At 35.5% G+C, this 25,084-nt stretch overlaps 1 protein-coding gene across 1 annotated transcript in view; it reads left to right on the top strand.

The window, feature by feature from the left end:
• LOC136408784 (uncharacterized) overlaps window positions 1-25,084 on the top strand; it is a 128,224-nt gene that overhangs the window by 65,626 nt on the left and 37,514 nt on the right. Inside the window, exons 3-9 of the mRNA XM_066389928.1 lie at window positions 11,862-12,037; window positions 16,084-16,191; window positions 18,924-19,221; window positions 19,321-19,434; window positions 20,029-20,120; window positions 22,650-22,745; window positions 22,794-22,879. Of these exons, the coding sequence (XP_066246025.1) occupies window positions 11,905-12,037; window positions 16,084-16,191; window positions 18,924-19,221; window positions 19,321-19,434; window positions 20,029-20,120; window positions 22,650-22,745; window positions 22,794-22,879 (927 nt within the window). The 5' untranslated portion in view covers window positions 11,862-11,904. The remainder of the gene's footprint in view (window positions 1-11,861; window positions 12,038-16,083; window positions 16,192-18,923; window positions 19,222-19,320; window positions 19,435-20,028; window positions 20,121-22,649; window positions 22,746-22,793; window positions 22,880-25,084) is intronic.

The raw sequence follows: 25,084 nt of genomic DNA on the forward strand, positions 1-25,084 counted from the left end.
AACTTCTAATTTTTTTTTAATTTATATGATTCCTAAAAAGTTTACACAACTTTCAAATTCTTTACTTAAGTGTTGAAGTGTACTGGAAAAGTTTTCGAAAATATCCCCAGGCTTTTCTAAGAAATCTCTAAAAGTTCCCCATAAAATTCTCAGACTCACTTGAAATTCCACGATTCCTAAGAATAAGAACATAAATAAAAATTCAAACGATCTGGTACTCAGAAATTTCATTTGAGCACCGAAACTCCCTTAAGCACCCACTAAAAAGCCTCAACTAAGGGACAAACGTTTATCCTATGCGCATTTCTAATGAACTTCTGAATCTCGTTAAATTTTCGAACTTTATCAAGGGGCCTTAAAAATTCGTCAAGCAAGCCCTCAATCTCGCAGTTAGTGCCACAAACAGCTGGCTAAGAAATCGATTTTTAAATTCCAAAAAAAAGTTTTCTAAAAAATCTCTAAGTATTTCTCTGCTAAATATCTTTAAAAATCCTTAGAAATTTAAATTGTGAGGGATTCTTTCGGAAACGGTGAAACGATAAAAAGAAAAATATGTACTATAAAGTAATAAAAGTGATTGTCACGTTCACCATGACAAATAGAGGTGACAAGCCCCTATCTTTGCGTCACAAAAATCATTTTAGCCCCATTTTAGCTATATATGTATATAAGGACTACTTCTGACCACTTTGAAAAGCTCATAAGAATTTTTATAAGCAGAAACCACTTAACATTTCCTCTCATATACAGAACTTTATTGTCTTACAATAGCTTAAATGGGAATAAACAACTCTGTGCCTGTCTAAACAGATATTCTATTACATATTTCAATGATAATGTTGTATTGTAGTTTGTCGCAGCCTGTATAAGCGAGAGCACCGTTCTAGAATCCAGAATCCAGAATGCAAATTGAAATGCCTTTTCATAAAACAAAAGTTATTGGCAATTGCTTCTGCTTCCTTTAGAATTTCCCATTCCGTAAAAATCGAAGTCTGTGAAAAATCGCTGCAAGTCAAACAATTTAAAGTCAGACATTTATTTCTTGTTTTCTTCTTAACAAGTCAATACTACAGCACAACTGTATACAGGGTGTTTCAGGAAGAAGAGGCAATAGATTGAAAGTGGATAGATCATCTAAAATATAGTTAAATGTAGCCAGAACGAGGTCCTCGCCCAACTCTTCTTCGAGGTCTAGGCAGTTTAGTAAATTTCGTCGAAAACTCGACTTTTTACCTAAACCTTCTATTTCTTTACTTCCTACCGCTCAAAACGCAAATATGACTACACTTAAAATTCACATTAAACTTCCCATAAGATAAGATAGTTTTTGTTAGTAAATATGCCTATTCGACCCCACGCAGCCGCATAAAAAATAGGAAAATCTGAAATTCCATATTTCTTAGTATTACTGAAGGGTAACTCATACAATGAATTCCTCAGCTACCTCATTGGGTATTTGGAAATGATAGGAAGTGGAGAAATATCAGGTTTAGATTTAAAAAAATAGTCGTATTTTCCACAAAATTTACTAAATTGTCTATATCTCGAGGAAGAGTCAGGTTAGGGCCCTCATTCTAGCTGCATTTAACTACATTTCAGATGGTCTATCAGCCCGCAACCTATGGCCCCTTCTTCCTGAAAGTGCGCATTTTCGGTGATTTATATTCCTCTCATTTTCGAAGCTAAACTAAATTTTGCGACTGCCGTGAGTAAGAATATTTTCATGTTTATTCATGAAGCTTAATAATATTGTGGCCGAATGGAGTCGCCAAAATGAATGGATGATGTTATTGGGTCGCAGTTAGAAAATTTGAATGACGTAATATTTTATTGGAACAAGGGAGATTTCAGCATCCTCATTACGTCATTTTCTTTCCATTTCTCATAAAATAACTAGACTATGGAAATTTTCTCTGGGTGCGCAAGGGACCACCTACCGAGTTAGATTTGAGCATAAGAAGTGAAAACAAATTTAAATGTGAAGCATGAGCAGACAGAACTTTTCCTCAAGTCTTCGTGCCTCGACATATTCCATTGAATCGCTTTAGAGCAGATTTGATCATTACGATTTACTACTCATCCATCTAACAATTATGTAGTAAAAGGGCATTGAATATTCCATTACTGCATAATATAGGGAGTAATTGTTCAAATTACGCTTCCTGTTTCTCACAAAATAACCAAATTAAACGCTCGTAAATTTAAATTGAAGTCATCGAAGGCAATCTTTTGCCAGACAGAAACCTTTCCATCTATATTCCCTATACCTATACATATAGATTAGAAAGGGATCACCTAGATTCATATTTGAGCAGGAGAATAAAAACATCCATAAAATTGAAATTTAAGGCATGAGCAGCGAAAGGTTTCCTCAGGTTTTTTTAATGCACTAAAACGGGCGTTGCACCTCCCTTTGCCGTGCAGTATTGGAAAAATTGAGATCCTAAGCATACTGTGTCATTTTCTTTCTGTTTCTGGGAAAGTAACCAAATTAAAGTTTCGTCAAATTTAAATGAATTTAAGCATGAGAATTAAAAATTGGAAAATTTAATCTGAAACGTGAGCAGCTAGAAAACTTTCTTAAGCTCTCTGGATGAAGGAAAGGGGCAATTGGAGAACTGACCTTCGTGTTTAATTTTCTGTCTCCCGCTCTCATCAAGTATACAAATTAAGCTCTCATGATGTTTAATTAAGAACCGTGGAGGCAATCTACTCTTGCAGACAGAAATCTTTCCATCCAGGTTAGACAGGGCTCATTTACATCCAAATTTGAGCATGATAATTAAAAAGTGCGAGAGGATAAAACTTGAAGAATGGATGGCCGAAAACCTTCTTCAAGCTCTCTCGATGCACTGCCCTTTTCCGTCTCTCTTCAGGAAACTGGACTACTTTGCTTTACTTCTAAGAAGCACAATACCTGAATCTATTAATTATGAAATAAAAGGGCATTGAATGTCCCTTCACTGATGTATATTCACGACCAGTTCAACGTAATTAGCAAACCGATCCTAACTGGACATTCAGCGCGTGATATTTACTTTCCCTAGAAGATTTAATTTGGAAAGGGCAGTTCCAAATAAATTACGAATTTACTTCCCTATTGATTTAGGACCAAGCACACTTAATAAAGAGTATGGGTATCAAATGCCCTCTCTGATGTAGTACATGCCATGCGACAATACATACAGGACTATTGCTGGGTTATCTATTATAGTGCCTTAAAGGGGTAATTTTGGTTGGTTGATGTGAGTTTCAATTAATATTGTGACACATAAGCTGAACCGTAGATATAGGTACATACATTTGTTCTCTATCACTGGAGAAGAGTCACTGAGATGGAAAATCTCCTTTTTACCACAAGTTGCTAAGTACATTGTCAACCCGCTTTCTGTCCTAGCATTTTAAGCATTTACATCCAAATTGTGGCGCACGTGCAAAACTTTTAATAAAAATCCCTTCGAGCTTCGTTCTAGAGTGCTTTCAACTGTAAGTGCTTTTTAGAGTATAACGAAACTCCGAGCTGAATATATTTTTTGATAAACCTTCCTGCTGTTTATACCTCACGGTTAAATTGCTTGCGAATATTACTTCCGCTATGTGCAATCGAAAATACATATTTTTCTTAAAATAGTTTTCTTTGTTTCCCTTATTGTGTTCCATGGACGAAGCGAGCTCCTAAGAGATCTTACAGCCAATGATATTATCATAATAAATTTACGTTTACAACCGAGAAGTTTGCAGGGAATAAACAGGCCCGACTGCTTTGAGTACTCTAATCTTTACCTGCAAAGTTGAAATTTTGCAGGGTATTACACAAACGAACATTTGTCTTTCAAGCATTAATCAGGAAGCAAACTTTAGCTGTTTTGTATTTATAAGTTTACAAGTAGACTCTCAACTTTACTTCGGGTGTCAAAAACTTCAACTGTGATTTCTAAATTTATGAGCTTTGCGTTCACCTAGAATAGCAAATAAATCAAATTTCACACGTTCTCCTCACCTTTATATTTGCCAAATTTCACATATCGATCATTACTATCATAGTGTCGACATGCACAAACATTCATAATACTCCATAACATAACCGAATTTCATCCACAAACAAATGAAATTAGCATACGTCTAATATGGTAATTCGCTCTGCGTTGCCAAGTAATAAACTCTGTGATTTTGGCTCTCCAGGGTGTCCCAAAAATATATTGACAGACTTTTGGGTGATGGGGACACAACATACTTTTTTCCTTTAATAAAAAAAAAAACGTTAATTCCTCATTTGGAAACTTATCGATATGCACCGATAGGTTGGAAGAGGAGGTCCCGTAGCCTGGCCCGCGCATTCTCCTGATCTCAACACCCTGGATTTTTTTTCTTTTGGGGTTATCTCTGGTCTACGAAACCCCTATTTGTAATGAAAAAGATCTCTTGGCAAGAATAATGGCCAGTTGCACACATTTAGAAGCTATTCCCGGAATATTTCTAAGTCCGGGAGTCAATGAACCGACAGTGCAATCTTTGTATTGAAACAAATTGGCGACATTTTGAACAATTACTGCAAGCCATCTTTTATTTATCAATAAACGTTTGACATGAACAAAAAACGATGATAATGACTGAAACGATATTGCCTTTTTTCTGCTCAAACGGCTCATTTGCGAGCATATGTTTATTCAAGAAAAAAAGGTTGTATGGATGTCTGCCGCCACCCCTTAAAGTTTGTCGGTATATTTTTGGGACATCCTGTATATTGATCCTGTTTAGAGTACGTTTACATTTATTTACTCTGAACGAATTTATTTTCCTATAGAGAAGGCAAATTTAGAACTAAAGTCTACTCAAATGCACGATGCAAATAGAAGAAAATTACGCTTCTAATTAATTAAAATATAATATGGGAGAATTAATTAGAAACCCTGTTAATTTAATTTATTGGTTAATCATTTTAATTGTCAGAAATAATTATTAACTCAAAGTGTTTGATACATCTGGCTTCCCGTTTCCGGAGATATAAACGGCCTGTGGAGATTCCACGTTGCATGGCAGCTCGATTGAAATAACATAAATCATTTGGAATGGCATTTTAAGGGATCTATCTAGTAGCTTGTCGATACCCGCAGTTTATTGTATTGTGGATTATCCTTAGATCTCGTAATTTATGACATGGCGAAAAGAGGGTGGAAAAGCGCGATTTTTAGGTAAGCGAAAACAAATTTCTTCCTGTCCTGCTTTCAAATTACTTTACGATTTTTTAAGCGGAGAATTGTGGCATTTTCCCTGAACTATCGTAAGTATTCACAGTGGTGCTTATTGCTTTGAGACACTTCTTCCACATTGAAATGTTGCGTTATTTTATGACGATTTCATTTCATTCGTGAAGATAATAGTTTTATACGATACAATTTTATTGAAAAAACTCGCATACACAACGATGCTTAGACATAACAATTTCCCGATCTTAACGTATCAGAAACATCCCTAAACACACGCATTAAGGTAATTTTAGCTCTATTATTATTGCGAATTAAATTCCTTCGTTGCCAAACCCCTCCACTGAGGTCCCATAAACTCCAATAAATCCTGCAGCCAAAGTGAAATGCAGTGCGGTGTGATATTGCAGGAATTAACTGTTTCAGTGAATCTAAATAAATATGTTTCATGTCGACAGTTATTGGCGTCATTACAGGTGCATAAATCTAGGAAAGCTGAGTTAATAGATTGGAGTCTCAAAGGTTCATAGTTGTGTATGATTTGGCTTAGCAGTGCAACGCTTCAGAAGTTTAGGGGTAAAACATGCTTCTGCATATTCGCTAAGATAATTATTAAGCTAAGGCAAATTTGGAAGTAAATTCATCGAATTACAAAAGATTAGTTGACTTAGATTCCAGGCGGAACTGCGAAGGCATTAGTAAGAACGGGATTGAAAGCTCGATCGAAAATCTTTCACTTCTTGTAACTCGAGATGAAAATGGAAATTTTCAAGCATGCAGAGGAACTTCTCCGGATAAGGATAAAGATAAATTCTGGATCTGTCTACAAATTTTACATCTAATGAACATTAATGTTAAACCGCCTTTAGGAACCGTGTTTTTCCCCTTTGCACAACGTATCTATTGAATCCTTAAACAAGTGCACCCCACTTTCCTAATTGTTTCGGACCACAGACGTTTTAATCTACTTTCAATTTGGATAAGTGCAATCTGAATTTATATTAACGGACAGGAGATTGAGCCAATAGAAAATCCGGAAACCGGAGATGTGATTTTAAATTTTAATTTAGTTTAATATTAATGAAGTCTCGGGTTCTAAAACAATCTAGCAGAGCGGCTTAAAAGTGCCAACCCTTGTTCATAAAGCCGGATTGGATTGGCTCGGAACATGTTGTTCGTATGTGCTTTTCATTTGTAAGGAAATCACTGCTTGGATGTGTTGTATATTAAATTACTCAGATCATTTGTTTCAAAGAAATGTTCGCTGAATAACGTCTGTCTAACATAATAAAGTAACAAGCAATTAAATCCAATTAGGGTCTTCGTTCCGAGAACCGGTTTCCTAAATAGGAGAGGACATGAGACAAGTTTAGAACAGCAGACTAAGCAACAGCAAAACTGAGACATGTCCTAACTTGACATAAAGGCAGGAAAGGTGTCCTGTATGTTGATGCAACTTCCTAGGAAACGCAGTTCCATCTAGTCATTTTTTCGTCACAGTGACAACACCGCATAGGGAGACGCATATAACGGAACACTCTGTTGAGCCAATGGATGGACGTACTGAAAAACAGTAATGCAGCGCGACGTTGCCGGTTGAATAGGATTTAGAGAAATTCCTGTGTTCAGCTTCTAATAAAACCTGTGTATACAGATTTATGTGTTTTATGACTCATTTATCAACATGGAAAAAAAATCCAAAGTAAGTGCCTCCCCTCCGCCTCCTCCACGGCAATATGCTTTGCAAGAAATTCCTTTTTGTTGACAACAAACGCTGAACAAACGTATACCCTGAAACACAGAAGGATGTTTTTGCTACAACCTGACTAAATGGAAACGAAGAAGTTAGTCACTCTGAAATTAATTTAGGCAGATAGGAGAGGGAAGTGAATGGAAGAAGTCTCAAATGTAATGCGTATTACAAACCAATCGTAGCCGAAAAAGGCCTACGAGGGAATGCGAAATTCTATTTGTCAATGCTGTATTCAAAGCGGCTATTGAATTTTGAGAAGAAAGGCTACATGGGTGACAAATCGCGTTTTCGTCCTGTCATGTTCGATAAAGAGAGAAAAAATGTTGAAATATAGCCTGCATAGGCGCATGAAAGAAAGTTCGCATTTATCAAGCCTGGTATTATTTTTGTTGCCGGCAAATGACATATTAGGTCGAGGCTTTAATTTTAATGGGTGTTGTAACAGCGTACAAATTGCAAGGACAGTTATTAGTTGTGTAACTAACGAGTGCCTAAAGTCTACTTTACAGCACGCTGATTACAGTTGGACGAACGACACGCTGCAGGATTTTGTTAGCAGTGGAGTACGGTAAAATCATTTTTGTAAGTCTGAGATATAACATTTTTCCTACGAGCTTATGTGTATTGACTTTGTAGTCTCCTGTGACTCAATTAGATACTAGGATGGGAAAAAATCTTTAACATCTGTATATACACTTATCAATGAGGACGCTATGATATTGCTCACTGTGACTTAGCACTAATACAAGATTAGCCACGCAACTCCTCCATTAAAAAATGTTTGACTTCCCACTATGGTAGCCCAATGAAGATTAGTTTCAGGCTAGAATCCGCCATTTTGAATCCAAGTAAAATATTTCCAAAATAGCGACATTTTCGGTTATATCGAAAAAATTTTAAAGCTAATTGATGTAAAGTGTCTTATATTTAAAATTTACCGTTTCCAACTTATACCAGAAATTTTGAAAATTTTGACAGTTGCAAGACCTCACGGAAATCGGTATTGTGCGCTGATCGCTGCAAAATTTGGAATCGACGTTCTAGAACTTAAAGAAGATCTAACAAGCAACGTTTTGATGTATTTCAATTTGACAAAAAGTCTTTCACATCCCCTCCCCTGTCAAAATCGGTCTCGGGAACCTTAATAATATTTGATACAGAATTAAATTTTAGACCCGAAAATGCCTTATGGTACAAGGCGTCCTATTTGAAATGAGCAAGTTATTGAGATTTGAAGTCATGCACCTTCGGAAGCATGTTTCGAGGGTTGTGGAAGACTTTTTGTTAAATTGAAATACGTCAAAACATAGTTTATTAGGGACTCTTTGAACCCCAGAACACCTATTTTAAAATTCGCAGCAGTTAGCGCACAATACCCATTTTCGTGGAATCTCGCAGCTGTCAAAATTCTCAAAATTTGCGGTACAAGTTGGAAACGATAAATGTTTGACATAAAACACTTTACATAAAGTGAGTTTAAAATTTAAGGGGAAATCCAAAAATGACAAAAAACACTAAGGTGTTCTATTTAAAATAATGAAACTACTTCTGGTATAACCGGAAATGGTGCCATTTTGAAAATATTTTACTTGAATTCTAAATGGTCGATTCTAACTTGGAACAAAAAAAATGTTCTAATGAACAGGTTTCGTGACCAACCCTGTATATGCCACATAATATTATGTGAAGTAATAATTAGTAGTGCGGAAATTGATATTTTACCGCTTGCTGATTGCAGTTTCAGATCAAGCGACATGAATTGAAGGTCGATTAACAGTCCCCCGCATTTTAACATTTTTTTTCTTTTAACACTTTTGCATTTTCGCATAAACTCTGCGTAGTTACATTGGCGCCAATAAACCATACATGTTTAAACTCTGCTTTCAACCATTTTTAACTTGTTTAGTGGCTTGAATGATTGGCATCAGTTTACTGACATGGAAAAATTTGTGCCACTAAAGCTAGGTTTACATATACATTTAGTTGACTTAGACCGGTGTTTTTTCATGTATAAATACATAGATTTTGAAGAGCCAGTAAACTGAGGCAAATAATTCTAATAAATTGACGTCAACAATTTATATTAACGAATATGCTAAAACATTTCAATTTATTGGCGCAAGTAATTACCCTGGAGCTAATAAACTTTCCATATGTAAATCTTGTTGGAAACAGAATTTACACACGCATGTTTATACAACCAAGCTATGTGCTTGTCTTATTACTAGCGCCAAAAAAACTAGTTTTTACAATATTATTAGTCCGAATTATTGGCGCTAGTTTACTGGCACTTCAAAATTTTAGTGTCTACACGCACAAAAGCACTGGCATTAATCAACTGGTGCCAAGTTTCTATTGGGACTTAATGGCAATTATAATTAGCCGCCTTCGAAAGGCGCAGGGCCCCTTTTCTGTAGAAATCTCCAACTCATTTAGGAAGTCAATATATACTTGAGAGATAGATTTCGTGGAATTAGTGCTTCGCGTTTCGGAATATTTCGTTAAAATTTTTCGCTCTTTTCGTTATTATTGAGGAAATTTCAGAAGAGATTCTTAGACGAATTTTTCTAGGAAAGGTTAACTGAAAATTGAGAGACTCGTTAGGTAATTCCCGGTAGAAAAGCTTCCTTTTTCGCATATTAGACCAGCTTGAGGAATACCAAGGATTCCCAGAATAATGGTAGTAACCTTCGGGAGTAACTCATCAAGTTTAACTGATTCGCACTTGATTCCTTCCCGAGGGACATTGAGGACAATCGCGACAGACGATAGAATAAGAAACAGACTACCGTGAATTAATCGGAATCGCTTTTATAATAGAAACCAAAATGAATTCAGCAAATTACCGTAATCCACAAGAATTGCTTAGCGGACGCTTTGGTATTCTTTTGACAAAATTTGCACTTTCTCTTTGTTGCCTTCCGAAGTCTCTTAAAAAGGTTTTTCCTGATCGCGAATTTCTGACCCCGAACTGGGTAAAACTGAATTAAACTGACCTAAATCAGCCTGAGTCCCTGTAACTGAACTGGCTTAGAGCTCGTTCAAGTAATTATAAATGAGCTCCAAAACTGTATGAACTGATGTGAAAAGAAAATCAAAAAGTTAAAAGAAACTAAAATTAAAATCCTTCGGAATTTAAATAAGGCACTCTGGACACTGTCGTTTTGGTAAATAGGTCACAGGGAAAATGCTTAAAATACACATATACTATGGGATCATTTAAATTTCATATCTAGCCAGCTGTGGGACTTTGCACAAGAGAAAGAAAAAATAAAAAGTAGGTCGTAGCTTGATTATATGCCGCAAAATGACGTTAAAATTAATTTTTGATAAAGGAGCCGAGTGAAGTTATGTTGCTTTATTTACTTTTATCGACGTACGTTCTTTTCTTCAACAAACTTCACAGCTGACTAGATATGAAATTTGAATGGTCCCTCTGTAAAATGCTTATTTATTTTTTAAATTATTTGCGAAGCTTAGATGCTTCATTCGGCAGATATTTGGAATAAAATAACCACTTGGGACATTTCGAAAGCTTGCTTATACCTCTCGATTCCCGATAGATTATGATGGTTTGCCTTATGTTCAACGTCATCCTTCAATCATCAAGTCACAGTCAAATTTCACGCATAAATATCATGAAATTTCAATAAGTGAAACTCAACGCTATTCAAATAAAAGAATCGTAGGTAGATATTAAACGCTGTAAATTCCAGATCTCTCCCCTTGGTATTATCGCCAATATCGGAAAACACATAAATAAGCAGAATGCCATTGTTTATCGTATCATACTGCAATGATTTCACAGAACTGCAGCAGTAATAATGCCAATTAGCAGGTTCATAGAACATTCATGTAGCTCAACGTGCCGTTAACGTCATTAATAATGCCCCGGCGTCAGAGCTCTTATTTAACAACAAGGACAATATTCACGTTATATTAGAATTTTGAATAATAATGGAAAAAATGTAACATGGTCGGTTTGGAAACTGGGATAAAAAGAGGGCATCATTCGCCAAATAACGCTCTTTTGCGGTCTTAAAAAATTCGCCCTAGTTCCCAACAAAGTTAAACTTTTACAGCAGTCTGCCCAGCTTGAAAAGAAAGAAAACTGCAGCAACACTCTACTTCTATTTAAGTTCGTACTTTAAAAACTTTCTACAAAAATTAAATTACTGCGCTGCATAAGGAACAAACACAATATTTTGTGTAGGTAATTCGTTATGCTCCAAGTTTTCCACTAATCAGCATCCTTTTATTTCGAACTTCACCTAAACAATACCCCTTTACATGATGTAACGTATAAAGACGCTAATAAATGTGCAGCCTCTGTGTTCTTGTACGGGTAAAGTGCTTTTATTTCTTTTTTAAATTCCCATTTTCCGAAGCAGCTGTCGTTTCGTATTTGCTTATCCTGGATAAATAAGTAAACAGCATTACCTTTAAAAATTCACTCGATATAAACTATGTATATCTCTCCCAGCCTTAAATATGAAAACTCAATATTGAAGAATAATGATTAGGCTGTTATCGTTTGTGTTTTGACCTGTGCCAAAAGCAAGTAGACAGGGCTCTTTTCTTGGAATGCAAAGAAATTGGGTCGGATAAATCATAAATGAAAAGATCATTTCGAGGATGCTTCCAGAAGTTCCAGTTTTCCATCAAGAAGTAGTTTGTAAGAAAAATCAATACCCTGAAGGATATTATGACTGCGTATCCATGCAAAATAAATCTGGATTCATTTATCTCCAAATTTTCTCTCTAAGATACTGTGAAACGTGATTAAACAAAGGCGACTAATTATGACGGTAATTTATCCTCGTTTTAAAACCGCTCACTTTTGAACATTGAGACTGCACTAAATGCATAGACCAGAAACTCAAGCCAAGTTTTAATTGTTTCAGATCCAAAATGGAAAACTTCTGAAGAATAAGTTGGAGGAATACAATGTGGAGACAGATCTGTCTTATCTCAGCTCTAATACTTCTCATACAAATTGCGTCGAACGAAGCAGGAAAGAGGACATGTGGAGGCACTTACACGGCTGCAAGAGGCATTCTTGCCACTCCCAACTTTCCAGGTATGCTAATTGCGCTATGGCATAATACATAATGTCCTCGTGTCGCTCTATTTAGGATTTTAACACCTGCATCATGCCGTTTTCATATTTAAATTAATCAAAATTTATTTTCCTTGCACCTCCATTTGACGGCGATAATCCGTACCTAACAACAATGGAAACTTTACTTTCAGGAAATATAAGCGCGGCTTTACATGGGCTCATTCCTTGGAAATAATGGAAAACTTTTTCTATATCAATCACGCTAAGCCTCCCAAAGGAAGGCTTGTTATGCTTGGAAAAAAAGGCGTACGGCAAGAGAAAAACTTAGAAGCGAATCCTGTATTAATGGCACTTTTATAAACTTCCCTTGGCGATAATAACTTTTTGAGATCTTGTATGAGTCGACGAGGGCAATTGAGTCATTGATCGCGTTCCAAAGATTGTGTACAGTAGATCTGATCACGTTAGTATGGACATTGGAAAAATGCATTTTGATAAGAAGTTATATTAGTAACACGTCGATGGGTACACGTAACTAACCTAGAGAGAGAAATATAAGATTTACTTACCCCTAAATCCGCTATGGAAACATGTTCTTTAATCCAGTAATTTTCGAGTAAGAACCAGGCAACAAACTAAACGACATAAAAAAATTTAAATTGCTAAGAATCTTGAAAGTCTGTGATACCTTCATGATTTTTTGAGTGCGCTTGCTGAGTGCTGTTGAGGTTTTCTTTCTCTGTAATGTGAAAAGTTTGCATTTGACGTAATTCGAAAGCACGACCGTGTTTTTAAAGTACGCAATAAGAGAATCAAAAAAGTATAAATGGGAGCAACAATTTTAGAAAATTGCAAAGCCCGAAACAATTATGATACGTTACTGATTTAAAGGCTGTGATTCGCCAATGATTACAGTGAATTCTGTAACAGTTCTCTCAAATGCACACTGAACAATCTAAAGGTTCCCTATAATTTGACAAATTATGTAAGCGTAGCAGAATCGTGGGCGTACCGGAAGAAATTTTAAATCTTGGATTTCAAAAAGAAGTCGAAGCAAAAAGAAATTAAGTTTTGAGGTCGAATATTGTTAACGCACTTGGCAAAAAAATGCTTCACCGTGATAATGCTTACAGCATTGTCGTGACCAGGATTCGAACCTGGGTTACTACGGCCACAACGTAGGGTCCTAACCACTAGACGATCACAGCTATTGAAAACCAAAGAATCGGTCCAAAACCATTGATTTTGAGTTATTAATTTCAGGCTTTAATTACAAAATTTCACACCTTGTCACACCTCACCGAGTACCTTCAATTGAGTTTTATATTAGTAGCGCGAAGTATTTGTAGTCGATTTTAGCGAATTTTAGCGAAATTTCGTGCCTCCATCTAATTAACGGTATGAGAAGCTATTCGTTATGCTAAATACGAATAATTTTATAGTTCTTTTTCTGTTTAACTACCGACGTCAAAGGCAGCCGGAGAAGAGCGAGAACGGTGATCTGATTACCTAGAAAAATTCTAATCAGCCTTATTAATCCGATGAAGGCCGCTTTTAAAAAATTATTCCTGCGAAATATCACCACAAAGTAACTCTTTAAAACGTTGTGTCTTCGAAAGAAAAAGTCGTCTGTAAGAAACCTAACTACAAAAGGTCAGTGGCTCCACAAAGGAATTGAAAGCTTTATAATCTTAAATAATAATCCTCCCCCCCCCCCCCCCCCATTTCTAAATCATCATGTTTAAATCTCCCCCCCCCCCCCAAAATGAAAATTGGATGTAGAACAGGTGCGAAAATACAAAAGCAACTATCATAATCTACCTTTAGTCCGATGAACTTCCATCTAAATTACCTTTAAAACTTATAATCTGCGCACCTCAAACACAAACCATAGAGCCTGAACATTGAGACTACGCCACCGTTCAATCTTATGTCCTCAACCAATTGATGCAAGTTTTCAGGTATATCAAATTAGTTTGGAAAACTACCTCAATCCAAAGAGCAATTAATACATGCCTGTGGCCCTTAGTTGTTTCATTAAGAAGTTGGTCTATTGAATGCTCTTGGATGCATCTCGACAGCCTTAAATCGATGGAATAGTTTGGTATCAGTAGTCTCTTCAGAATCCAAAGGATTTTCATTAAAGTAATGTATGGTTATGGATTAAACAGGGCTAAGTGAATAAATTGCTACCGGATGTTTGTTACCGTTGTGACGGAGGATGTGTTCAATAGAGTGCAACTTGCTTTGATCGCAGTAACATTTGTTATTTTTATCAGTTTATAGTTATTTATTGATTAGTTTAGCATCAATATGTCCAGTCGTCCTTGCCTCGCACTCAAATTTGTCTTTCTTAGAAGCTTTTCAATGAAGCGTTGGGAGCCTTTTAAAAATTCACAAATTACTTATAGAAGTAGAAAGTTCGCAAAACTTCTAAAAATATTGAAATAATCTCTGAGAAATGTATAAAAATCTGTATGCTAACTAAACCGAATATACTGGATTGAACTGGATCGTATATAGGAAATTCATCAACTTTTTCTTGACATTTAATTAAGATTAAACTGAAACTAATCGAAATAAACCAAATAAAAGTTAATTGAACTGAAACTGATCCTGAACGCAGGAAAATAGAAATTTCCTTTGCTTTTTCCCGGACAAATTTTAAAATAGAGAAAAATTTAATACTTATTCAATGTTTATTATTAAATTTTCAAATTTAGATTAAACAGAAATTGATCGAACTAAACGGGATGAAACTCGGACTGATCTGCTGTTGATGTTAAGTGGAGAAAAACAGGCATTTGAAATTAATTGAAATTGAATTAAACTGGAGTCGATTAAAACTGATTCTCATGGTAGAGAAGGAAGAAACGTTTTTGCTGCTTCTTGACTTATTACGTCTGGATTAAACTGAAGCTAATCGAAGCATCGTAGATCAAACTGGATTGAGTTGAAATTAATCTTAAATGCAGAGAAACCGAAATTTCCTGCGCTCCTTTTTTAATTTACAGAAAAGCGTTTATTTGCTGATTAAAATACTGAAGTCTTTTATTTCGACTAAGGTTATACCTAAGCCTTGCAAAATGATGATCTTCTCACCTAGAAATCTCTCAATTCCCGATAAGTCCTCGATCAATTCCCGGGGATAACTGAATCAAACTGTGAGAGTTTAAAGATTTTTCTGTAGTAGGTAATCATTTGAAGTGCCCACTTTTCCATAGATTTAAACTGTTTTTATAAATTTTCTTGGTTAGATTAGTGGAGGTTCACGCTTCCAAAAATTATTTCCAACGGAGAAAACTTTGCAAAACTTGGCATTCCCTCCTTGGGAATATGCAAAATTTCTGACAGTCAATGTATCACACTAACGCATTAACGAAAGACTTTCCGAACCACGAAGATAACCGATTTCAAATCGCTTTTGTATTTTTCATGTGTTTCCTATCTTCTATCATTCAATTCAGAGGCCAAAACCAGCACTTCATCCATTTAAAAAGCAACAGCCGCAAATCCCTCGTTAGCATCTATCTCTCCCGTTACCATAAACATCAATATTTAAACCTGAATAAATATGACAACCCCCTTTGTTGTCAGTTAATGGAAAATAGCATGTTTACGAAAAGACCGTTCTTATCAATTAATATCATCATCTTTTATGTTCCTTTGAAAGCGTCTTCGGCGCAACGCTCTCCTCCAAATTATTAATAGTTATATATGAAGCTTGACGTCCCAGATAACAAGTAAACGTAAGTGAATAAAGTGCATAGTTGGGGCTGCTAGATAGGCACACTATAGTAGATATACGGAAGCTGATTGAATTTTAGTGTGTATATTAAAATTCTTATTACCTTCTGCTGCATGTGCAGTTTTTCCCATGGAGAAATTTTTGAGGAAACTTTTATTTTTATGGAAAATTTAATAAAAATCGTAACGCGAAGTCGGGCATCAACTGAAGTGTAGTCTGTAAGAGCATTTAATTAAAAACTTTTTTAAATTACTTTCATGATTTATAAAGCGCAGTTGCTTAAGGGTCTAGCAGCTAAATTCAACTTTTTCTCCAGGTCCATTCGACGTTCCCATACGATGCCAGTGGGTAATCGACGCCAGCAACGCAGTTTCCGCAAACACTTCAATCATCGTTTATCTCACTCAGTTATTTACTTTCGAAGGTAAGTTTTGATTTCTCTTTTTGTGGGCAAACCGTAAAATAACAAACCAAATCTAAAAATTCCCGCATTTCCTTTTGATACATGGAGAAGGCAGGAAAAATGACCGAACGCGAAACTTGGAAAGTATTTGTTTCAATAACTTTCATTTATTGTCAGAAACGCTTGAAACAAAACAGAAATGCTGTAATGGTCAATTCGGCCTCGTTAGCTCTATGCAAAGACTGATGGCGCTCGCATTCTTTCGAGGAATGATTATTTATTTATTTATTGCATTTGCCATCTACGAAATTGGAAACGGAACAACTCAATTAAAATCGAACAACAATAAAACAATTCCGGCAACGAAATTGCAGTAAATGTTTTAAATTTAATTTCCAAGTAAACCAAAGAGCACCCCATAGCAAATTGGCCAGGTTGATGGCGCACTTCCATTGCCGGAATAACAAATAATGACAACGATTTCGACGTATTTGAAAATAGTTCCGAGCGGATATAGCAACTGGCAACAAATTAAATCTTTCCAGAGAAAATAATGGGTTTCAAAAGTTTGCCTGGAAAATAAATTTCTGGAGCGCTGGCAAAGTTTTATTAGCACAACGACAATACATCCAGGGAACGGTTTTAGAGTTGTTTCGCTAATGTTTATTGATGTCTGTTGCAGCAGAATTCAATTTTCGGCCAAAAACCCGTGAAGTTTCAACATTATGGATGAACTTAAAATACAAACTTCAATCATCAGCCTGCAAGTAATCCCCAGACCGTTTTCGGGAATTAAAGGTTTCCCTCATTTAAGAGTTAAGTGATCCCGACACCTTAAAAGTCGCAACAGTTTAATCCAGAGCTATGCAAAGTTGAGTGTAACTAGAAGGATTATACGTGAAACTTGTTTATCTTGCAGCGCCAGCCGCCTCACCTGCCAAACCAAAATCAGCCTTATTAAAGTTCCATTGCATCTCAATTTCGGCTTTGAAAATTGGAAAAGTTTATTATTAACGGTAGACAAATTAGATTAAAATTTAAAAATGATACTGGATATTGGTTCAATATTGAAAAAATGATATTTTCTGAACAGATTTGTTAAGAATCTGGAAAGACAATACGGCTAACATTTGTCACATAAGTTCTGAGAAAAAGTCTCGGTTACCACTGTGGATTGTTAGGGCTAATGAGTTAAGTCACCTACGGACATTACGGGGTGTCTCAAAAGTAAACTGTTAATACTATGCCGAAAAAAAACCGTATAAAAATGTAATCCGAAATATTTTGCAATGCAAAATAATTTTTCAGTACTAACAGTGGCGCGCGTAACACAACGCCAGAAAGTATTAAAAAAAATATATACGCCACCGATTTTTCCATAAATAAATAATTTCATTTACTTTTTAGTTCCATTCTGAAGAAAATAGCTCCCTCGACACTTTACCCTACAACGCACTGTTTTTGAGAAAAAAAATAGTGACCATGCGATAGGTCCACCTCGTCCAATCCATGTTCCTGGATAATTTGCATCAAGCCAATCACGTACAATTATTCCCTATTGGGCAGGAGCTCTGCCCACTTGGAAAATCATAATTTGCTTCACGTTTAGTGAAATATTATCAAGAAGATTCATTTTTTTATGTTTTAAAATTTTATTTTAACACCCTGTATTTCTGTAACGAAACATCTTTGAATCATAGTCTATATAGCAAACTAGGGTTATTTTTCGACGTAGAATTGATGGTTAACACATGGCGGTTTACTTTTGTGACACCCTGTATAGTGCTTGGCAAATTTCAATCTTTATCAGTCGCTTTCATATCTTATTCTTAGAAATAAAATATTTGAAAGAGTATTTTCATTCTAATTCAACAGTTGCCAAAACGAGAATTTATTAGTATCCTTCAGTAAGAGCAAAATGCCTTTTAAAAAACTACAATAATATCGCTTGTTAACATAGTGAAAAGTGGAGGAGCACCTAAACTGCCCCAAGTTCAGGCTAGCACTCTATCTTCGACCATTTTCCCGCATTTTCCACCCCTCCATTGCTGCAGTTTCGCGATTTATCTCAAGAAAAGGCGAGAAATTATAAAACGTAAAAAATGTCCCAGATAAACTGCCGCTCAGTTGGTTAAAATTCCAGATTGTTGTCCATTGTTCGGTTGTTGACTTCCAAAGTTCGCTAACAATAGAACAATAATAATAGATGAGAAATGTTTCACTCTTAGCCGCGTCGATCTTTCTGGAAATGCCAGAATTTTATGCCCAACAACATCGAAGAAATCCCTGATAAGATTAGATAAATCTAAATGCAAATTTGCTAACGTGGTGTGCCATTTCTGAAGGAGGCATCCTGCAAAGAAAGGATTATTCTTTTATTATTTTTCACCTTGAACTTTAATAACGACGACTCTATTCTACCAAAACAAGTTAATTCTTGATATGCAAAATTTGATTAGTGATGACTATCTTCTTCAAAGCACATTCACGTTCAGTCATTCCTACATCCACAGATCCATAACTTTAATTAAGGCACTGTCCCTAGGCATCCACCACATTTTAATTTGATCCAGACCGCCAAAAGGGGATGATTTCTCTGAGTTTTAATTAAATTATTTTCAGCGAAATAAATCTTAGTTTTCTCTTTAACTCTTCAAGGCACAGACGTTTATAAGGACATGAATGATATGAATCTGAACTATTGTCATTGACCAGATCCAACTTTGAGTATTGCAGATTTGATTTATTTTCAGGTCTTACATTTACTGAATTCCAACTCTACGGAAGTGACTACAAAATCAACCCAAAATTGATACATAAAGTGAATGAAACTAATGTGATCCGCACCAGGTTCGTTCAGACGTATCAAAGTTACCTCGTAATCGAGTTAAAGATGCAATCGGCTGAATCGGCTCATCTTCGTGTCCTGGATAAATTCCTGGATACGTACGGATTCAACATTACTTACGAAATTACGACCACCGGGGTGCGGAGCCCATCCTGCAACATGATGGATTGCGGTTTTACGGGAGTTTGCTTCGATCATTACACGTAAGTAAATATCCCATATGGCCTGTTTTCAGGGTTAGAGGTTAATCATAACTTCCAAGACTAAATATATGGCATTACAACATATTAAATTACTTACAGAAAGTTCAGTTGCACCTGTTTTGAGGGCTACTCCGGTCCGAAGTGCTCTGAAGGGCCGAAGTCGTTCTGTTACACCAATGGCACTCCCACATGCAAAAACGGAGGAACCTGTTTGTAAGTAATGTATTATTAAAATAATTAAAGGAACGAATGCATCCACACTTTGAGCAAATTTCCTTTTACCACAACTTCTAGAAATTTCGCTATAACTGGAAATGTCAGTAGAAACGAGGGAGAAAATTAAGCCAGCAGCATATGCCAAAGGATGAGAGGAAATTAAGCCTTTATCCTTTAAACATTACAATTATTAAATTTTCTACTCGATTTGGATCTAATCTTAGTTGAGGCGTTTTTTAATTAAGCTCGTTTAAGCCAGTTGTGATGAGACTCGTTTAACTTTATTCGGTGGGCTGTCTTACGCTTTGCGTCGAGCAAACAGCCTTGATGACAGTTTTAGGCGTCCAAATAGGAATTCTAGATGTGGAAAAACCCTTTTTTTAATGAGTAAATAACGAAGATAAATTTCCTCTCCATCACCCTCATTTGTACATTCAATAATCTAATCTTAACAATATTTGCATTGTCTGGTTTTCTCGTTGATTAAAATATCCGAACAAAGGCCTGTAAAACCCAAAATATCCATTTTAACGAAATCTAAGGCCTTACTTTGCCGAAGAAAAGGACTCGATGGGAAAATTAAATTTTCAGGCACGTCGGAGTGGCGGCCGTTAAGTGTCACTGCTCCAAACTTTTCACTGGAAATACCTGCGAGACCCCGTTGGAACAAGTCACCGCTAAAGGTAAAGTGTTTTTATGTATATTAGACTCTAATAGACTGAAGTAGGAAAAACGGGGAGCTTTTTCGCTACGCAAATTCAAATGCTAAATTCGAATTTGTTTGCGGGGGGTTCGAGGTTTTTGGAGAGTTCTCATTGCAATTTTACTCTCATCGTGAAGCTGTTCGGATTCGAGCTACGTTTCAAGTCAAAGAGGGCATTAAAAGGAATAATTTTTGTAGCGTTTTAGCATGTTTAGTTCAAGCCACTAACCCACTTAAGCATTGAACAAGATCGCGATCGCTTCGGTCGGGTCCAACCGATCTAAGCACTTCCCGAGCGCACTCGTGATATTACCGTGTTTGTTGCATCCAACCGACCCACTTCTATCTTAAGCACTCATACGCCCAGAAGAAGGAAAAACGGAGGTAATATAAGTAATAGTGGTTTGTATTTTCATTTTGCTATTTAAATTTTTGTGTCATTTTCTTCCTGTTAACTGTTGAATTTACGTGCTGTCTAGTCTATTGACATAACAACGAATTTATTTCATTTCTGGAGGAAAGTATTTTATGGCATGTGAAAATTTCCTGCTTCTAATTAAAATTCTTTATTCCTTAGTTTACAGTAACAAAAATATACAGCAGGAAGAAAACTAAACTTCGTTTTAATATGGCGTAAATTGTGAACGGCTGGCTTGTTCTCACAACCAGCAGGAGCGAGTTCCCATTGCAAATTTTTGTAAACTTTGCAGGTTTCAAAAATCCGCTACATTAAACTCTTCCCTCTGTTTTATAAAACACAGACAAAGTACTCTGTGATGCCCCTCTTTCCAGCGATTTCATGCAGTACAGTAAATTTCCTTTCAACACAAATCAGTAGCGATACAAAAGCCGGTTTCTTAGGATTAAACAAGTACTTCTAATGACTTCCAGGCACTAATTCCTAACAAACTTTAAAGATGATCTCTGCAAAATGCGGCTGCTTGTCCGTTCTCTTTAAGTTTAATCCAATTATTAACTATAGAGGGCAAAGTTTTAATGGCGGCTACAAAACTTCTTTCAAAAATTTTCCCTGTGGCGGAAAGTTAACATCTTGAGGGAGTTAGCAATGGAACTTTTTTAGGAAATATTAAATTACGGTAATTATATGTTACTTAAATATTGCCCGGAACTAATTGAACTCTAAAGTTTCAAGAGCTTTTGAACTTTGACTTTGCGAATAAATTATAATTTTGAAATGATATGGGAGTTTTAATGAGGGTCGGAGGTCATTGATTGAAGTGAAATGAAGAAAGGGTTCATAAGTTAAACGTAAGAAGCTCAGATGTGTTATTAAAAATTGTTATTTTGTCAAAGAAGACACAGACGAAATCGAAGCGAGTTATTTTGTAATATTCATAGTTTAATGGATCTAAGAGCTCCCAAGTTTGAACTTTAACATCACGTTTGATCTTCGCTTTTGCTCTTCGTATTGAAATTTCAAAACCGTTCCCCACCAATAAAATGCTTCTAAAGTCAAAACCGAATAAATATCGGGTATTATTCATAACTTCGAGCCATGCTGAATAATTCATTTCAGAAACCAAACTCGTTCCAATAACTAAGAGGTCTGTTAAAATCATCGCTTCAAGAATTTAATTTTCGTAAATAATTTTAATAAATTACCGGGAAAATTAAGATTCTTTGGAAATATTTTCCGCTTTTTCTGTTTTCTGTAAAATGCATAATTAAGGGCTAGCGCCAAGAACTTTTAATAAAGTTTAAATGGTTTGTACAGAAGTTGGCAGCTTCTGATTATTAAACTTGTTATTGTAATAAAAAAGCTGAATGGCAGTTTATCAGGAAAAGGAGAGATTCCTAGGTTTGTCCTAAACAGATATATAGTAACTATAATATAATAATAATTAATTATAAATTTAATGGAATAGGGATAAGAAACTCAAAAATTCATATGTTATCCCTCATATCAAATCAGAAATCCTCAAAATATTTAAAAAACATTATCACAATCCACTGCTTTATAGTCCTATTTCAGTTTTCAATTTTGAACTGCAATGCGTTATAAGACTGCCGAAGGAAATTATGAGAGAGATATGTGAAGATCTTCACAACTTTAGTAGTCATAGTGGAAAGGTAAAAATTTTCTTAAACCTCATACAAAACCCATTTATACCGTATTGGCACCTTTCTAAATTTTGCCAGACTTCATACTCCGTTAATTCTTTAATTTATTGAAAAACTCCTAGCCCACATCACTCTATATGCATTGTTGTTATAAATGTACATAACAAAGTTCTATGTCAAAAGAAATAGCTTTACATCCCAGAAAATCCATCTACATCTTATCGACACACCTTCTCTACATAATCTTTAACCGTACTTGGTCTAAACATGAAATTTTCGAATGCATTTGAGTTTAGCGTCGCAAGTTTAAAACTTTCGACATCAATCCAAAATCGCTCGTTTGCTGCCTTTATTCGCCATATGCTAGGAAATGCAAAATGATTAATGTTAACCGCCATTTACTTAACTACAAAGTTATTATTTGCAGCTGTCGCCGAGTGTCCTAACTGCTCCACAAATTGCACATACGATGGAAGGCTGGAGAACGCATGTAAATGCTTAAGTGGAAAGACTGATATAAGCGGTAATGGGGCATTAATCTCTAACTTGATTTTTATAAATTAATTTGCAGGTCAACCAGGTTTGTTTGCTACACTGCATCTAGGTAATCTTCCTCCATTAAAGCAAGAGCCGTTAAAAGCCTATATTCAAACACAGGTTAGTTAAATATTCCTGAGAAAATTGGTGAACCTAAAATTGCTATTATTTTCTCAAATCTCCTGACATCCGTCGCATTATCATAAAAAGCAATTTCGTTTTTAATATTGCCTGATTTTAGGAAAAAAAATTGTCTTTTGCCCTCCATCCCCACTCGCCGATAGCGGCGAGTAATTACCCTTTTGTGGCGAAATTTCACAAGGTGTTAGACCCCAATATAAGATAAAAAGCTTCGCGCCTCTAGAAGCAATTTCAAAAATTACTCCAGCTTCCATTAAATTTGGGTCTATCAATACTGAATTTAATCCGCTGCTGTTTCACATCTCGGAATGCCAACAAACACCCTACAAAGGGTTCATTCAGTGAAATGTTTTTGTTATGCTTGAACGTTTGTTTGCCGCACACTTAACCAGATAAATGCCTTTGTTTTTGGTGTAGCATTGAGAAAAGTAGGAAGTTAGATAAGATATCATATAAGGCCCCTCTTTGAAGCAATTCTGGCAAATGGGCCGAAAAAGGAAACTAATCACATAAATATTCCAATTGATAAATTTTACGCCTTTCTATTCGATTTCTATTTACTTAAATCCAGAAGTCATTTATTTTTCCTGGACCCAGATTTACGGTCCTTAATGTCGCTTGCGATCGAATAGCCGAAACCGTTCGAGTGGCTTCCTATGCCCATTATAGAAGTCCTTTTTATCTCCACCCAAATATATTATCTCACATTTAATAGACGTTTGAACGCACTATCAGGTAAGGGCAATTAAAGGTTTGATTAATTTCAGTATTAGTCGGGTTCATGGCTGGAGATTTATGTTCAAAGATTTCCAATTCGTTAAGGTTAATTCAGGAAGGTTAACACATTAAGGAAATACGATTCATTTCCTATATTATTTTCGTACCAATTGATCTAGTAATTCGTGAGATATCGACTGCCAAATGTTTGAAAATGGTAAAAAATAGGTTTTACTGACGAAACATGGCGAAAATGGTTTAGAACAGTTTGGAATCGTGGTCTTATAAGATCTGAAATTACTGAAAAATCGATTATTTTTAATGTCGTCCATGTGAAAAAGTAGAGTTGCTAGAGTGAAAGTAGATTTCCAAAAATTTAAAGCAAATCTCAAGTTACTCAAAAACTGATAAAAACAGTTGTAACAACATGTATTAAATAATAATTATTAATTATTCCTTTACATATGTATATTTTAATAAATAGATATTTTTTTTTAATCCGGACTGCGTGAATATATATTATTCATATTATCTAAAACTTTCGATGTTTGAATCGTACTCGAAGCAGAATTTCATAATGAAGATATTTCGGAGATATTTTAATTTTAACTCAAAAGTTAAATTGTTTGCAAATTAACATGAAATCTGGCATAAAACGTTGTACGTAATATGCAAATAATGAGGTTTTATTCAACTTATCCATTTATGGACTCGCTCGTTAGCTCGCTCAGCCATAAACTGATTTGAAGCCTTACATTACACACTTGTTATGCGGGGGTTTTCTGAAATATACGACGTAAATTTAAGGTCAGATATTTTTTGGGTTAAAATAAGGAAAGTTCCTGTAAACATATATTCTGAACATCTTCATTTGCGAAATGCCGAGTGTTGAAATTTTAAACAATAATCGTAATTTCACTGTTTTTTCAAAAATACTTATCACGATTTTATACAAATTTTCTTCGTTCTAGCAAAATCGGGAATTCATTGACGCTGAAATTTCTCATAAACCCATAAAGGTAGCTATAGTAAGGCATATTAAAAAATTATATCTTATAACTAGCAACTTCTTACCACTCAAAAAATATACAGGATTTCTAATGAACTGTTACAAATTTTCTCCATAGCCTCAACATCCTCAATCACCCCAAAAAGCTCTTGTTAATTCCTATATTACTCGAAAACAAAGAGAAATGGATATAGGGATTTTAATAATTAAATTAACCTTAAGAAGTTAAATTAAGGAAGTTGAGTTTACGAAAAAGTAATGTATCATCCCAAATTAAGCAAAGTTAATTTTTAAGGATCCTCATAAACTAATGAACACACCTATAGGAAAGTACATTACGGAAGTGTTCGAGGTTACTATCAAAATAAAAAAGCATTCTAAACCACCATGAACGTCCAGAAGCCAGTAGAATTGCTAATTCATGAAGTTTTATAAATTTACGGAAAAGAAATTCTAAA

The sequence above is a fragment of the Euwallacea similis genome, chromosome 5 (genome assembly GCF_039881205.1).
Source record: "Euwallacea similis isolate ESF13 chromosome 5, ESF131.1, whole genome shotgun sequence".
Classification (NCBI taxonomy): Eukaryota; Metazoa; Arthropoda; class Insecta; order Coleoptera; family Curculionidae; genus Euwallacea; species Euwallacea similis.